General features: G+C 40.3%; 7 protein-coding genes and 1 pseudogene across 7 annotated transcripts; all 8 read right to left on the reverse strand.

Annotated features, from left to right (window-relative positions):
- On the reverse strand, nucleotides 455–2033 carry LOC104745459 (protein ELC). Its single transcript, XM_010466708.2, has one exon. It carries the CDS (start codon nucleotides 1950–1952, stop codon nucleotides 753–755), a length of 1200 nt encoding a protein of 399 aa, XP_010465010.1. The 5' UTR covers nucleotides 1953–2033; the 3' UTR covers nucleotides 455–752.
- On the reverse strand, nucleotides 2383–3111 carry LOC104748153. Its single transcript, XM_010469836.1, has one exon. The coding sequence runs from the start codon at nucleotides 3109–3111 to the stop codon at nucleotides 2383–2385; it is 729 nt and encodes a 242-aa protein (XP_010468138.1).
- LOC104748154 lies at nucleotides 3981–4769 on the reverse strand. Its single transcript, XM_010469837.1, has one exon. The coding sequence runs from the start codon at nucleotides 4767–4769 to the stop codon at nucleotides 3981–3983; it is 789 nt and encodes a 262-aa protein (XP_010468139.1).
- On the reverse strand, nucleotides 5283–5951 carry LOC104745460. Its single transcript, XM_010466709.1, has one exon. The coding sequence runs from the start codon at nucleotides 5949–5951 to the stop codon at nucleotides 5283–5285; it is 669 nt and encodes a 222-aa protein (XP_010465011.1).
- Nucleotides 6588–7325, reverse strand: LOC104748155. Its single transcript, XM_010469838.1, has one exon. It carries the CDS (start codon nucleotides 7323–7325, stop codon nucleotides 6588–6590), a length of 738 nt encoding a protein of 245 aa, XP_010468140.1.
- Nucleotides 8380–9365, reverse strand: LOC104745461 (annotated as a pseudogene).
- LOC104745462 lies at nucleotides 12900–13691 on the reverse strand. Its single transcript, XM_010466710.2, has one exon. It carries the CDS (start codon nucleotides 13646–13648, stop codon nucleotides 12947–12949), a length of 702 nt encoding a protein of 233 aa, XP_010465012.1. The 5' UTR covers nucleotides 13649–13691; the 3' UTR covers nucleotides 12900–12946.
- LOC104745463 lies at nucleotides 14328–15136 on the reverse strand. The gene has a single exon (XM_010466711.2). It carries the CDS (start codon nucleotides 15067–15069, stop codon nucleotides 14413–14415), a length of 657 nt encoding a protein of 218 aa, XP_010465013.1. The 5' UTR covers nucleotides 15070–15136; the 3' UTR covers nucleotides 14328–14412.

Consider the following 16046-nt stretch of genomic DNA (forward strand, 5'->3'; position numbering starts at 1 on the left):
CGAAATGGAGGAAAACAACTCCAGATACTATCAAGGCTTTATTCATCTCAGCATTATGATTCGTTTAATTAGAACTTTTCTTTTCTTAAACTGTTTGGTTTAGTGCGTGTAGCGGAAACCACTTAGGTTAATTGACACAGACACCGCACAAAGTGGCGAGTGCTAGAAGTGGCAGTTCATAGACTCCTCAAGGGAAGTGACTAACGAGAGGCAAGAAAGAAGGAAGCTGGTTGTATTCAAGACAACAAAGGCACCCAAGGTTACAAGGAAAACCAGGTCTAACACTGTTGCTCAGTTGCAAGTAAGAAGACTTGACAAGGTATAATGATGGAGCTAAATCAACAAGGTATATTACGTCTACTCTTTAGTTTCCGTTGTCAACTAAACCAACACTTTCTAATGGAGAAGAAAAAAATAGTCTGTCAAAAGTGTTCCAATATCCAAAGCAAGACAGTAACATTCTCAAACCAATTAATTCATTAGATAACATAATGTTCATCACAAAGATCCCAAAAAAAACAAAAGTAGTCATAGATCACAAAAGGAGATAATTCTCAGGCATGAACTATTCAAATCTGTATGTGCTCACAAGTGTAGGTGTGTATATATAGTCTATAAACATTTAATTCAATCTTAAAAGAGGCAGCATCACACAATAGCCACAGAATTCTCCTCAAAGATGTTGATCTTAGACTACATAAAACAGCATTGTGACACAGCATCCCTCATACGAGAACACTGACTTATTACATTCATGAATGTAACCTACCTGCGATAGCTGCAACGTGAGCATCCATTTGTGCTGCCCTGATTTTAGAACCCATGGCTCGGTGGAAGAATTGTTCCCTTGACAACAACCTCACATTCCTCAAATACTGATCAAACGGCAGAACTCCATCTTGAAACGACTTATCCAAGGAATAAATAGTATCTTCTATGGCTAAATCAGACGCAGTACAGTCTAACATCTGCTTAGAGAGTGTATCACCAACCTCAAAGGCAGTATCAACATCTAAATCAACTACGTTCTTGGTTTTGCCTTGGTTCTCTCTAACCCAAGAATCTAGGATATCAGTATTCATGGAGATAACCTGTAATTGCTGTTCAAGTGTTTCTTTCTCCTCAACCATCTCCTTCAATCCTCTGTTGACCTCTTCATCTCTTCTTTTCAACCCAGATTGCAAACTCAGCAACGCTTCTGCTTCAGCTTCTCTTGCTCTCCTCATCGAAACCAAATCGCTGTGTACCATCTCCACCATCTTATTAATCGCGTTTCTCTTGAAAACCTCCGCAGCATCATCTGATTGCTGCTGATGGTGAACGTGCTGCACTTGAACCCTCCCTCCTCCTCCTCCTCCGTAAGGTGATGGCGGGAACGGTCTAGGCAATGACTGATCAGCCGAAGTAGGTCGCGTGAGAGAAGCATCGTATCCCGTAGGAGGAGACGGCGGTGGCGGCTGAGGACGGCGTCGTGAGTAAAGAGGCGGATCACGAGCAAAAGCAGCGCTGAGATCGGAAACGAGATCTACGAGATTGGAGCTAGGGTGAATCCAATTCTGAAGGTAAGGATGAGAGACGAGACCAGAAGGAGTGACGTGTGCGTGAGGTCGTTTGATGATCATATCGGCGGTGGGATTCACATAGACGCAAGGAGGATGACGAGGATAAGACTCAAGGAGCCAGATGATGACGGGGATGTTGTAGGTGACTCCATGAAAAGGCATAGGGATCGTACCATCTGCTTGGAGGAGATTGACGGACCGGCCATCGTTGTGCATAAACGATGCCGTCTTGGGCTCTAAGGATGGGTAAGAAGAGATTAGGTTAAGTAGATGTTGCCTGATCAACCACTTGGCGGACTCTTCGTAAGGGACGGATGATGGACCGCGCTGTGAGAGCGCAGATGACAGGAACTGTTGAATCTGCTGCGGATTCGACGGCGAAGAAACCATCGGAGTTATACGGTGCCGGCGGTGGTAGTCCAAATCGAAGATGACGACGACAAAAGTGGTGGAGATTCGATTTTAGAAGAAGAAGCAATAATGTTTTATTATGACGCGTCTTTAAAAGCTAATTACTCTTTTACCCTTGATCTGAACTTTTTATTCTTCTCGACTTGCGCAGTGAACACGATTAAATTGTTGTTTTGGATTAACTGTTTAATTAGTAGAATAGATTAATGCTCATACTACTCATAGTAACGAGTAATTTTGTGATCAAAGAGAGTTAAATTCATGAAATTAACGAGTGCAACAAAAACTTAATTATTGTCACATCCTAAAGAAGATTCAAACCACACTAGTCAACAACAGAAAAAACAAAAGAAAGATTCAAGTGGTCGTCAAGCAACAATTTATTCATGTTGATATATATATATTTTTTTCAAGCTTCCCAAAGACGAGCCCAAACACCAAGCTGATGGCAAACGTAAGCATCAAGTGACGCTTGAAGGATCTGATCGTTGTCAAGGTCGTAAGCAGTCCAATCACTCATGCTTATATCCGGATCTAGCCTCACTCCTTGATAACCCATAACTTCCTCGACAATCTCTTCAAACGAACAACCTCTCATGCTCCTTCCCCACGAATCATTCACGTACCGCCTTACGTCAAGAAGGTTTCCGATCTCCAACTGGTGACAACATATAGCTAGTTTCCTTGCGTCTTGACTGTTCCAGACGCCTACGAACGTTGTTTCTGGATCCGTCAAGAAACTGCGGAGACTGTTTGGGACTTGCTCACAGTAACCTAACTGGATGATGAGACATTTGTTACCCACGCATAACTGGAGTATATCCGCTGGACTATCCGAGTAGGATCTACCAGAAGGCGGAGGATCGGCGTAGTAACAGCCCGGAGGAAGATCGGTGGCGTAGGAATCATCCGGAGGAGGAGAATCGGAGTAGTAAGTTAACGGTGTCCACTGGACGCCAACGCCAACGACGAGAGGGTGAGAGGAGAAACGGTTGTTGAAGAGGACGTCGCGAATCCATCGGTTGATGACGGAGGGATCCGGCGTCACGGTGACGATGAACTCTTCTCCGAAGAAATCGACGGTGTGCTCTGTGTGAGTGCGGTAACTTGCGACGGTTCTTATCGTAGGAGCTGCCATTGAGTTCTCTCTCTTTTTTGCTTTTTTTTTTTCTGGTTTGAGACGAGTGAGCAGTGAGGAAGAAGGAGAAAAGAAAAGTGAAGGCGGTTTCTTTTTATTATTTTCTCGCTATGGTCCAAGAGGGAGCTATTGACACAGTGCTTTTTGGTCTTCGTACGTACACGATTTTTTCCACCATTGATCTTTTTGTATAGTCAAAATCGGACGGTCGATAATTGTGATGCACGTCTGTCACATGGTAAAGGATACACACCAAAAAGTAAATAATTTACTGAATATATCTCCTCTCCAAAAAAACTGGTTTTGATTTGTTTTGAAAGATTTTGATATAGATAGATATGGAAATTAAAATCAAGGTTAATATTATTATCTTTGATTCATTTAGTCTGGCAAAATTTAGTTTTTTTTTTCGACAGTTTGATAATATAAGAATAGATTATTTTTCGTATGAATAGATTTTTTTTCTTTTTTTGGGATATCAAAAAAAATTAATTGATCAAGACGTGTAGTAACTAACTAGTAACTATACCATCTTAAAGAGAACAACGGCGTACCAAAGTGAAAGAGAGCCAACTCTGAAAAGATTAGTCATAATCCAAGAAGTTCAAATTGAACTGAACCGAACAAAACTAATGGTATGTGAATTTTGTGATGATATACATGACTCGTGGAAAGTAGTCTTTTTTTTTACCTATGACATTAGTTAAAAAAAAAAACTGTAATTAAATAGATAGCGATATTCATATTACTCATGGAATTAAAGAGTGAACAAAAGAAAAGAGAACTGTTTAATTTGGCTCGCAAACTATCTTAAGAAGGATTCAAGTCACACCAGATGAAACATAAAAGATTAATTATTAAAGCCACACTTAATTCTTGTTTGATACTTGTTTTCCAACTTGCCAAAGACGAGCCCGAACACCAAGCTCATGGCAAACGTAAGCAACTAGTGACGCCTGAAGGATCTGATCATCGTAAAGGTCGTAAACAGTCCAATCACTCATGCTTATATCCGGATCTAGCCTCACTCCTTGATAACCCATACATTCCTCGACAATCTCTTCAAACGAAGAGATCTCCATGCTCATTCCCCTCGAATCATTCACGTGCTGCATTACGTCAACAAGTTCCCCAATCTCCAACTCATGACTAGACCTCGCCAGCTTTCTTGCGTCTTGACTGTTACAGACGCCGACGAACGTTCTCTCCGGGTCCGTCAAGAAACTGCGGAGACTGTTAGGGACTTCGTCACAGCAACGTAACTGGATGATTAGGCATTTGTTACCCACGCATAACTGGAGAGTATCCGCTGGAGGATCTGAGATGAACTCGCCACGCTGATTAGTATTAGTGGCGACGTAATCACCAGGTAAAGGATCGGCCGCGTAGTTGGCTAAAGCCATCATGTTGTCAAAAATGTATTTCCAACAGCAATCACTAGGATTAGCGACGTTTAAAGCCGGAGGTGTCCACTGTACGCCGACTCCAACGACAAGACCACAGTGGTTGCGGTTGCGGAAGACGTCACTGATCCATTGGTTGATGACGGAGAAATCCGGAGTTACGGTGACGTATAACGCATCTCCAAAGAAATCGACAGTGTACTCTTTGTGTGTAGAGTAGGTACGGGTACGTTCGGTTACTATCGTCGGATCCATCGGAAAACCCTACGACAACTTTGACGAGGGTTTTTCTAAAATAATTTGCGCCGCTTTTTAATACTACTATTTGGTAAATTTATCACCGTTGATCTTTTAAGGCATTGTGTTGGGGTTTCAAAACGGACGGGTGAGAATTGAGATGCATTATATTTGTATTGCTTTTTATTTGTTAAGAAAATATTTAATGAAGATATTATTTAAAACGTAATATTTTATTATTAGATTATTTTCCTTTTTTTTTGTTTTCTTAAAAAGATAATTTCCAGCTTTGGTTGTTTGCTAAACAGCTCATACCAGGATTAAAAACAGTATTTACCAATTTTGTAACTAAACAAATTTGTATGTTTTTCTTAATTATTCAATATGGAAGAAAGAAATAAACCACCGTCTTAAACCAAAAAAAGGAAAAATTATACTAATGAAAAAAAAACAGTTTCTTTTCACTCACATTAACAAAAGAAAGATTCAAAAAGCTTATTATTAGAGATTTCTCAATGAACATATGTTTACTCAAACTTGCCAAAGACGATACTTAACACCGAGCTTGAAACAAACAAAAGCATCTATCGACGCCTGAAGAACCTGACGGTCACAGAGGTCGTACTCACTCCAATCACTCATACTCACCCGACGATTTAGCTTCACTCCTCGGTAACCCAAACACTCCTCAACAATCACCTTAAACGAACAACGCCTCAAGCTCCTCTGTCCTCTCGAATCTTCAACGTACTTCCTCAAATCCAAGAGATCACCAATCTCTAACTGATGCCTACACCACTCTAGCTTTCTCGCGTCTTGGCTGTTCCAAACGCCGACGAACGTGTAGTTTGGATCCGCGAGGAAACTGCGAAGGACGTTGGGAACGTGTTGACAGTGAGAGAGCTGGATGATGATACATCGATTCCCAACGCAGAGCTGAAGAGTATCCGCCGGAGGATCGTAGTAACCGCCTGATGAAGAATCGGAGTCGGAGTAATAACCATGCGGTGTCCACTGAACGCCGACGCCAACGACGAGAGGGTGAAAGGAGAAGCGGTTGTGAGATAGTACGTCGTGGATCCATTGGCCGATGACGGAAGGATCCGGCGTCACGGTGACGGTGAACTCGTCTCCGAAGAAATCGACAGAGTACTTTTCCTGAGTAGCGTAACTCCCGATGCTTCTGATTCTCGGAGCCATTGATTTTTGTATTTAACTTTCTTATGAATGAGAGAATAATAAAACAAAACTTGCTCTCTGGCGGAGGAGGCTACTTAAATTGCAGCGCTGGTTCTCTTTTAGTGTCGTACTCGCAGGATGATGTTATTATCACCACCGTTGATCTTTCTACACGTAAATTCAATTAAAATTGGACGGTTCAGATGCATGTAGCCAGGGCTAGCTAGCTTTATCACATCGTCAGGCCAGGCTTGTGTGACGTCGTGAATAGTGTATGTGACCATTCACCGCGTTCAGCTTAATCCTATCCTAGATCATTAATTATTTGGATAACGAGTTTATAAAGATCTCAAATTTTGAATTAAAAGGAATAATTTCTGATCAATATAGTTAATGTTATAACGTTAGTATCATCCTAAATCAAAGCTTTGTATTCAAAAAACTCAACCTAACCATATCTTTTATCTGGTTTATGGTTTGTATGGTCGTATGGAACAAGACAATTCAAATGTAACAACGAAATTAATTAATGAACGACTTAAACAAACCTAGAAAATTTTTAACGAGTAGACGACGCTTTTTTTGTTTTTCTCACTCAGAACTAAACAAAAGAAATTAAGATTCAAACTTTGAAATTGAAATAGTAATTACTATTGCCTAATAGTAGTTTTGTTTTTCCCAGAGATGGTCAAGAACACCAAGCTTGAAACTGCAATAAGCATCAATCGTCGCCTGAAGAATCTGGTCGTCGCTAAGGTACTCAACGCTCCAGTTGCTCATGCTGATCGCCCTTTCTAGCCTCACTCCTCGGTGACCCAAATTTTCCTCAACAATCTCCTCAAACGAACAATTACTCAGGGTCCTGCTTCCCGTCGAATCTACAATGTGCACTCTCAAATCCAAAAGCCTCACAACCTCCAACTGATGTCTAGATTCCTCTAGCTTCTTCGCATCTTGACTATTCCAAACACCGACGAACGTGTTATCTCCATCCTCGAGAAAACGACGGAGGACGTTGGGAACGCGGTGACAGCGAGAGAGCTGGATGATGATACATCGATTACCAACGCATAGCTGGAGAGTATCCGCCTCAGGTTCAGGGGAGCGATGACGAACCGGTGGAGGAGAACGGGAACGATAACGAACCGGTTGTGAATCGGAGCGATATTGAACCGGTTGTGGATCGGAGCGAGAACGATTTGGTGTCCAGTAAACACCGAGTCCAACAAGGAGAGGGTGAGAGGAGCGGCGGCTGCTGAAGAGGACGTCGTGGATCCATTGGCCGATGACGGAGGGATCCGGCGTCACGGTCACGATGATCTCGTCTCCGAAGAAATCGACTGAGAACTTTTCCTGAGTAGCGTAACTTCGGATTGTTCTGATGCTCGGAGCCATTGCTTTTGCATTAACTTTCTTCAAAGAGAGATTCTAATTTATGAATAAAAACGATTCTGCTCTCTCGTACTCAATGTTATTATCACCGTTGATCTTAGTGAAAATAGATGCAATTAAAAAATTTGGACGGTGGAGATGCATCATGTAGCCAGGGCTACCCAACCCTAGAATATTACTTATTTTAATTCAAGAATATATACATTATTTTAAAAAGTAAAAAATAAAAGATTTTATAAATTCTGTCTGAATTAAGGAGACTAATTTCATATCAAGTTACTTAATGTTCTACTGTAGTAGTTGATTAAAATTAGTATCATCCTAAATCAGGCTTATGATCCAAAAACTCAACTAATTAACCCATATCCTTGATCTGGTTCGTGGTTAAATCCAGTTCAAAAAATCGGAAACAAAAACAAAAATTGATTCTGTCGTACTCAGGATGATGATATTATGGAATCCTGTTATTATCACTACCGTTGATCTTTGTACACATGGATGCAATTATAATTGGACGGTTCAGATGCATGTAGCCAGGGCTAGCTTTTTCACATCGTCAGGCCAGGCTTGTGTGTGACGTCGTGAACAGTGTATGTGACCGTTCAGCTTATCGCAATCCTAGATACTTAATTATTTGGATAATGGTTTTATAAAGATCTCAAAATTTGAATAAAAAGGAACAATTTCAAATCAAGATAGTAATTAAAATGTTATGATTGTTAAAATTAGTATCCTCCTAAATCAAGCTTAGGATTCAAAAACTCAACTTAGTCATATCCTTGACGTTAAATCCTGTTAAAGAAATTCCGAAAGCATGTGTATGGCTGTAAGTTGTAACCATGTCTAGGTTGGTCGATGTTAAATTTACAAGATTGGTATTGTGCTTTTGTTACTTGTACGGTTCTTTCTTGGATTAAACAATTAAATTTTATCAAAGCTTAGCTAGCTGCCAACAAATTAATCAACACGCTCGTATTTATCTCACCAATTTTGTAATCAAAGAAATTTTGTTTTTGTCACCTAATTAAATCATGCAAGCCAAATCCATGAACGACCTTCTTAAAAATAACAAGTACTGGAACTTTTTTACGAGTGGAAGATAGTTTCTTTTCACACACACAACTAAACAAACGAAAGATTCAAAAAAAGATTTGCAACATGCCAACATTGTAGACGTTGTTTACTCAAAAGGATATGTTCCAACTAGAACACCAAGCTTGAAACAGCAATAAACATCTACAGACGCCTGAATAATCTGATCGTAGCTAAGGTCCCTAACGCTCCAGTTGCTCATGCTTTCCCCACGATATTGCCCCACTCCTTGGTAACCCAAACCTTCCTCAACAATCACCTCAAACTTACGACGCTTCAGGCTCTTTCTTCCTCTCGAATCTACAACCAACTTCCTCAAATCCAAAAGCTCCGCAGTATCCAACTGGTGATCAGATCGCTCTAGCCTTTTCGCATCTTGACTGTTCCAAATACCGTAGAACCTGTAATCAGTATCCGTTAGGAAGCGACGGAGGACCAGCGGGACGCGGTGACAGTGAGACAGCTGGATGATGATGCATCGATTACCAACGCATAGCTGGAGAGTATCCGCCGGTGGATAAAAAGCCGGTGGGGAAGCGGAGCGGTAACGAACCGGTGGGGAATAGGAGCGGTAACGAACCGGTGAAGAATCGGATTGATAACTAACCGGTGAAGAGTCGGAGGGATAGCTAACCGGTGGGGAATCGGAGAGATAACGAACCGGTGAAGAGTCGGAGCGATCACTAGCCGGTGGAGAACGGGAGTAATAACAAGCTGGTGTCCACTGAACGCCGAGTCCAACAACGAAAGTATGAGAGGAGAAGCGGCTGTTGGAGAGTACGTCGTGGATCCACTGGCCGATGACGGAGGGATCCGTCGTTACGGTGACAATCAACTCCTCTCCGAAGAAATCAACAGAGTACTTTTCCTGAGTAGCGTAATTTTCCGATGGTTCTGATCATCGGAGCCATTGATTTTTTGGCTTTTGCTTTCTTTGAAGGGGAGAGAGAGATTATGCTTGCTCTCTACTCTTTGTGATCGTCGCGGAGGGGGAGTACTTAAACAGAAACAGTAGTACTACTGGTTGCTCATTGCTGGTAGTGTCGTACCTAATACTGTATGATGTTATCACCGTTGATCTTTGAGAAAGTAGATGATGTTAAAATTTGGACGGTTGAGATGCATGTAGGCATGGCTACCTAGTAAGCTAGCGTTTCACACCTTGTGACGCCTTCAGCTAATCCCACCGCAACCTTGAATAATTACTGATTAGAATTTTTAAAAAGTGTTTCGAAATTTGAATCAGAGAGGATAATTTCGGATCAAGGTAGTTAATGTTGTTAATATCATCCCAGATCGTTTAATATTGATTAACATTAATATCATCCCAAATCAAGCTTGTGATTCAAAATCTCAACTCAACTATATATATCTGGTTCGCCTGTGGTTTAATCCAGTCTAAACAAATTCAGAAAACATTTACTATATGGATGTTGGTTCAAAATACAAACAAAAGAACAGAAAAATTCAAAATGTAACACAGCATTGCATCATGACGTATTTGATATGCTCTTTTTGGTACGTTCTGTAATCCCATATCAAAATTAAACAAAATTGATGATTTAATTCATCAGAACGTACTATTTGCCAAGCCAAATTAATCAACACGTATTATAGTTTTTTTTTTTTTTTTATAATGCTAATGCAATAACGCTTCTAATACGATGAACTTTTAATTTTCCTAGTCAAATAGTCATATAACATTTTCACGAGGCACGCTTCGCAATTGTAATCAAACAAAGACCACACAAATACTAAAAAGAGAGAAGAACAAACTTATTCAAATCACAAGATGATTAGGCAACATTACATTCCTTTGATACTTTTAAGTTCCGAAAACATGTATGGATGGTTGTAACCATGTCTAGGTTGGTCGATGTTAATTAAAGAGATTATTGCCAATGTAGGCATTATTTGGGCCGGACCTTCGGAAATAGGCACTTTGAACAGTTAACTTTAACTGTTGACTGAAACCTTCAATAAACTGACGAATTTGCCCTTAGGAAAATGAGCGGGAATGTGAAGCTTCATTGGGCAAGTGGGGTGGTGACGTCATGGTGATTAATAAGGAAATTAAGAATAATGAACATAATATGTGGAGGCGAGGAAGGCTTTGCACTGTTCGACACAATTTTTGATGTTAATCGTGTGGACAAAAAATAAGCAACGAACAGTAGTTTAGTGTACTAGGGTTTGTGGATTAACATAAATAATGGAGTTTCGTGAAACTGCAAACAAAAGAGAGAAACCCAGGCGTCATAATTATCAAATTACAGAGAGAGTTACAGATCGTAGAGAGAGCAAGAAAGTAGATGATCGATTTCGACGAGGAGGTAACTTTCATAAACCTTGTTGCTTTTATTATCTCATATATGTATATTCGAAACTGAGAAGCATAGGTAGTAAGAATAGGAATTTGTGAATCATATTAGCAGAGTAGGGAACATATACAGAGGTTCTATCCGTCGTTTGTTGTATTAGCTGTGAATTTTCATTTGTTCGTAGAGCTGTAAAGAAGGGGGTAGGATTGGTGAACAAGATTTTGTTATTATGGTCTACGACATATGAATATCGTATAGTGACATGTCTATGCGGGGTTACCTATGATGAGTCAAATGTAAAAAAAATTATCGCTTTGTCTTCTTTGCAGGTAATGGAGACTCCTATCCTCGTTTTAGTTGGGGACTGGGACTATTCTGCTGATGGAGGGTGGAAGTTCGTTGTAGAAACCACCTGTCCAGCCCAATGCATTATGGTTTCGGAGGAGATGAGGTTCAACACCTTTAAAACCCGGATTCAGAAGGAATTTCAGAAAGATGTTGAAGGAGTCTTACGTCGAATTACATACTGCTCACCCACCGAAATGTCAATCTTTTCTGCTGGGAGGACTCCTCCGGTGTCCATTACAACTGACAGCGGCCTGAAAACTTTCTTCAAAGTCAGAGCGACAACGAAACCTATGAATCTCTTCGCTACATTCGACATTGGGTGTCGCGCAGAACCACTTAGCCCACTCGAGAACGAAAATGGAAGTGGTGAAGGAATTATTCACCTTGACGAGGAAACGCCTTCTGTAGGCAGTTTAGAGGTTGTTGCCTCCACCTTTCAGACTGACGCAAACCATCATTTCAGTCATGAGACAAGAACACCGTTCTCGGTCTAACAGAACTAAATTCTTCATTACACAGAGAGAACCATACATAACATCGAATTATGTACCTGCAACCGGAGGAAGAGAGCCTTCACTACTTGACGTATCTGTAAAAGTTTAGTACAATTTCAGTCATAATAACGATGAAGTGAGGGTTCAAAACTATACTCTAAAGCCAAGACAGATGAGTAAACCCAAGGGAAACAAATCTAAGGATGGAGTGAGGGTAAAAAACTATACCCTAAAGCCAAGGGGGATCACTAAACCCAAATGGAAACGCCGTCTAAGGATGGAGTGAGGGTAAAAAACTATACCGTAAAGCCAAGGCAGATCACTAAACCCAAATGGAAACGCCGTCTAACGATGGAGTGAGGGTAAAAAACTATACCCTAAAGCCAAGGGGATCACTAAACCCAAATGGAAACCAATTAAAAGCGCAGTGACAAAATTGAACTTGCAACAAAGATCGATGAATACTCATGACAAACGACAGTCATGAATTACAGGATTAAACAGAATATAACCTTCGATTGACATCTTCCTTCGAGATACAGTTCCAGTAAGTCTCTGATTTTCGAACCTATGAACCGACTTTGACGGCGGAGGACAGATTTCCCTTCGAGTACGGATTTCTTCTCCCAATCTACGATTACCATCTCCCTCTGAAGAATTTGAAACTGAGGAAACGTGTCCTCGAGTTAGGATGTGCTTCTGAGATGCGATACCAGATGGAGTACAACCTTGAAGACCTCTTCTACTTCTTGTATTGACCATGGAAACGAGTAAAGTAAACGAGTAATAGATCGAGCATGAAATATCAGATCCACTGATGAGGGTTCGTGCTTCCCTTGGGAGAACCAGGCGATTAGAATAGTCAATCCTGAATTAAAATATTAAAACAAATAAAAAATATCGGTCTTACGTTTGTCGTAAGGCGAATCAGAATGACGTCAGTGGAAGAGGGGTAAAACGGTCCTCAGAAAATAAGAGAGTGCCTGTTTTGGTAAGCAGAGGCGAAAGTGCCTAAATCCGAATACATATCTAAGACAAATGCCTTTTTTTTAATTAACTCTTAATTAAATTCACAAGATTGGTGCTTTTGTTAATGGTACGGTTCTTTCTTGGACTAAACAATTAAATTCATCAAAGCGTAGCTGCCAAAAAAAATTAATCAACACCCTCAACATTTATCTGACCAATTTTGTAATCATAGGAATTTGTTTTTTCTTCCCTAAGTAATCATGCAAGCCAAATCTATGAACGACCGTCTTAAAAAAAAAACAAGAACTGTAAATTTTTTACGAGTGGAAGACAGTTTCTTTTCACTCACACAACTAAACCAAACGAAAGATTCAAAGATTTGCAACATTATTGAAGACGTTTACTCAGAAGGATATGTTCCAACTAGAACACCAAGCTTGAAAGCGCAATAAGCATCTACCGCCGCCTGAATAATCTGATCGTCGCTAAGTTTCCAAACGCTCCAGTCGCTCATGCTTTCCCGACGATATTCCCCTACTCCTGCGTAACCCAAACCTTCCTCAACAATCTCCTCAAACTTACTACACTTCAGACTCTTCCTTCCACTCGAATCTACAACCAACTTCTTCAAATCCAAAAGCTCCGCAGTCTTCAACTTATGTTTAGATGCCCATAGCCGTTTCGCATCTTGACTGTTCCAAACACCGTAGAACCTTAAATCTGTATCCTTAAGGAAACGACGGAGGACCAGCGGGACGCGGTGATAGTGAGACAGCTGGATGATGATGCATCTATTACCAACGCATAGCTGGAGAGTATCCGCCGGAGGGTAAAAAACCGGTGGTCGGGAACCGAGGCGATAACGAACCGGTTTTCGGAAACCGGAGCGGTGATAACAAGCTGGTGTCCACTGAACGCCGAGTCCAACGATGAGAGGGTGAGAGGAGGAGAAGCGGTTTTTGGAGAGTACTTCGTGGATCCATTGGCCGATGACGGAGCGATCCTTCGTTACGGTGACAATCAGCTCTTCTCCGAAGAAATCGACAGAGTACTTTTCCTGAGTAGCGTAATTTCTGATGGTTCTTCTGATCATCGGAGCCATTGATCTTTCTTTGAAGGGGAGAGAGAGATTATATTAATGAAAATGCTTTTTTGCTTTCTGTTACTCTCTGTGGTGGCCGCGGAGGGTTTACTTAAACAGTAGTACTGGTTTGCTCAGTGTAGTACTAAGATGATGTTATCACCGTTGATCTTTGAGAAAGTAGATGACGCTTAGGTTGGACGGTTGAGATGCATGTAGGCATAGCTAGCGTTTCACACCTTTGTGACCGCCTTCAGCTAATCCCAACGCAACCTTAAATAATTACTGATTAGAATTTTTAAAAGTGTTTCGAAATTTGAATCAGGGAGGATAATTTCGAATCAATGTAGTGTTATTATTGATTAACATTAGTATCATCCTAAATCAAGCTTATGATTCAATAACTCAACTCCGCTTATATCCTTGTTCTGGTTTGTGTTGTTTAATCCAGTTAAAAAATCACAAAACATTTTTTTAACTGGATTAAACCATTGACGTATTTGATAAGCTCTTTTTGGTACGTTCTGTTCTTTGTCCCATATCACATTAAACAAAATTGATGATTTAATTCATCAACACGTATTATAGTTTTTTTTTTTAATAATGTTAATGCAATAATGCTTCTAATACAATGTACTATTTTTCCAGTCAAATAGTCATTATAACATTTTCACGAGGCACACTTTGTAATCAAACAAAGTCATCAACACAACACAAACACGTTTGATTAATACTAAAAAGAGGGAAGAACAAACTTATTCAAATCACAAGATGATTAGGCAACATTACATTCCTTTGATACTTTTAAGTTCCCAGAGACGTTCCTCAACAGCGAGCTTAAAGCAAACACACGACTCAATCGACGCCTGAAGTACCTGATCATGGCTGAGGATATAAACACCCCAATCACTCATACAAATCGCTGGATCTAACCTCACTCCTCCCCGACCCAAACGCTCCTTCACGATCTGTTCAAACGAACAAAACCGCATACTAAACCCTCTCGAATCGTTCACGTACATCCTTATGTCAAGAAGCTTTCCGATCTCCAACCCATGCCTACAGCTCGCGAGCTTCTTCTGGTCTTGACCGTTCCAAACGCCGACGAACGTCGTTTTTGGATCGGCGAGGAAAGTGCGGAGGACTTTGGGGAGACCGTAGTTGTAATCTAGTTGGATGATGAGACAGCGACTACCGACGCATAACTGGAGAGTTTCCGGTGGAGGATCTGGATCGGAACTGTTCGGTGTCCACTGAACACCGACTCCGACGACGAGAGGATGCGCCGAGTGGTTACGGTTGTAGGAGCGGACGCTGCGAATCCAGCGGCGGATTACGGTTGCAGTCGGCGTAACGGTTACGATCAAGTCGTCTCCAAAGAAATCGATGAAGTGTTTCTGGTGAGTACGGAAACTTCCGATGGTTTTGATCGTTGGAGCCATTGATCTTTTCTTTCTTCGTCGTCTACCTTTCTCTGCTTTTAGAGTGAGTCAGAGAGAGAGAGAGAAGCGGTTTCAATTTCATGTTATAGGGTACTTTTTTTTGTTTCTTGCTATAATCACCGTTGATATTCGTAGGCAAGTGTGTAGTTAAAAATCGGACGGTTGAGGGTTGAGATGCATGTATTGTCACATTGTCAGGCATTATCATTAGATGTACGCAAAAATATTCATTATGGCTCTGAGTTTTGATTTTGGTTTTATCCAAAAAAGATTTGATGTAGATGTCGAAAATAAATACCAATCCTTTTACGTATTTTTTAAATTTTGTTTATGTACATTTAAGATGAGTATGTGTTAAAATTACTAGGTAGATTAGATAAATGAATTTCATATTATTGTTTTGAAGTAAAAAAAAAAGAGATAAATTGAGAAATGTTTTAGTTCCAATTTCCAAACAAAAAAAACCAAGCATATTCCTCGTATTTGTGTTTATTCCGCAATTAAAGGGGATTAGATCATATTTTTAAACAGTACTTAATCTCACATAATTTGGTTTGGATAATATACGCCAATTGGATTTACCATCATATAGAAAGTTAGTTTCATTTTATTTATAAAACTAGACCGTTTGGGTATTTATAAGTTATGTTATTATTATCTAAAATCGATACAAAGACAAATAAGTCTTAAAAAAGTATATGAGCATATGTACCAACAAAGTTTACAAGGATGCATTATCCTCAAGAAAAAAGATCCAATAAATACACACACAAAATAAAAGAATTGGTGGACAAAGAAGTTCTAAAAGAATTAAGCCTGTCACGGGAAGACGTCTACAATCAAATGATAAATAGCCACGTGTATGGTTAGATTTGTTCGAACAATCTGATTAGTCAGTCTTACAAGTATTTTATGATCCACCGTGTATAATTTTTAAGTAAATCATAACTTAATTAAATAACCATGGTCGTGTCGTC

The sequence above is a fragment of the Camelina sativa genome, chromosome 15 (genome assembly GCF_000633955.1).
Source record: "Camelina sativa cultivar DH55 chromosome 15, Cs, whole genome shotgun sequence".
NCBI classification, from domain to species: Eukaryota; Viridiplantae; Streptophyta; class Magnoliopsida; order Brassicales; family Brassicaceae; genus Camelina; species Camelina sativa.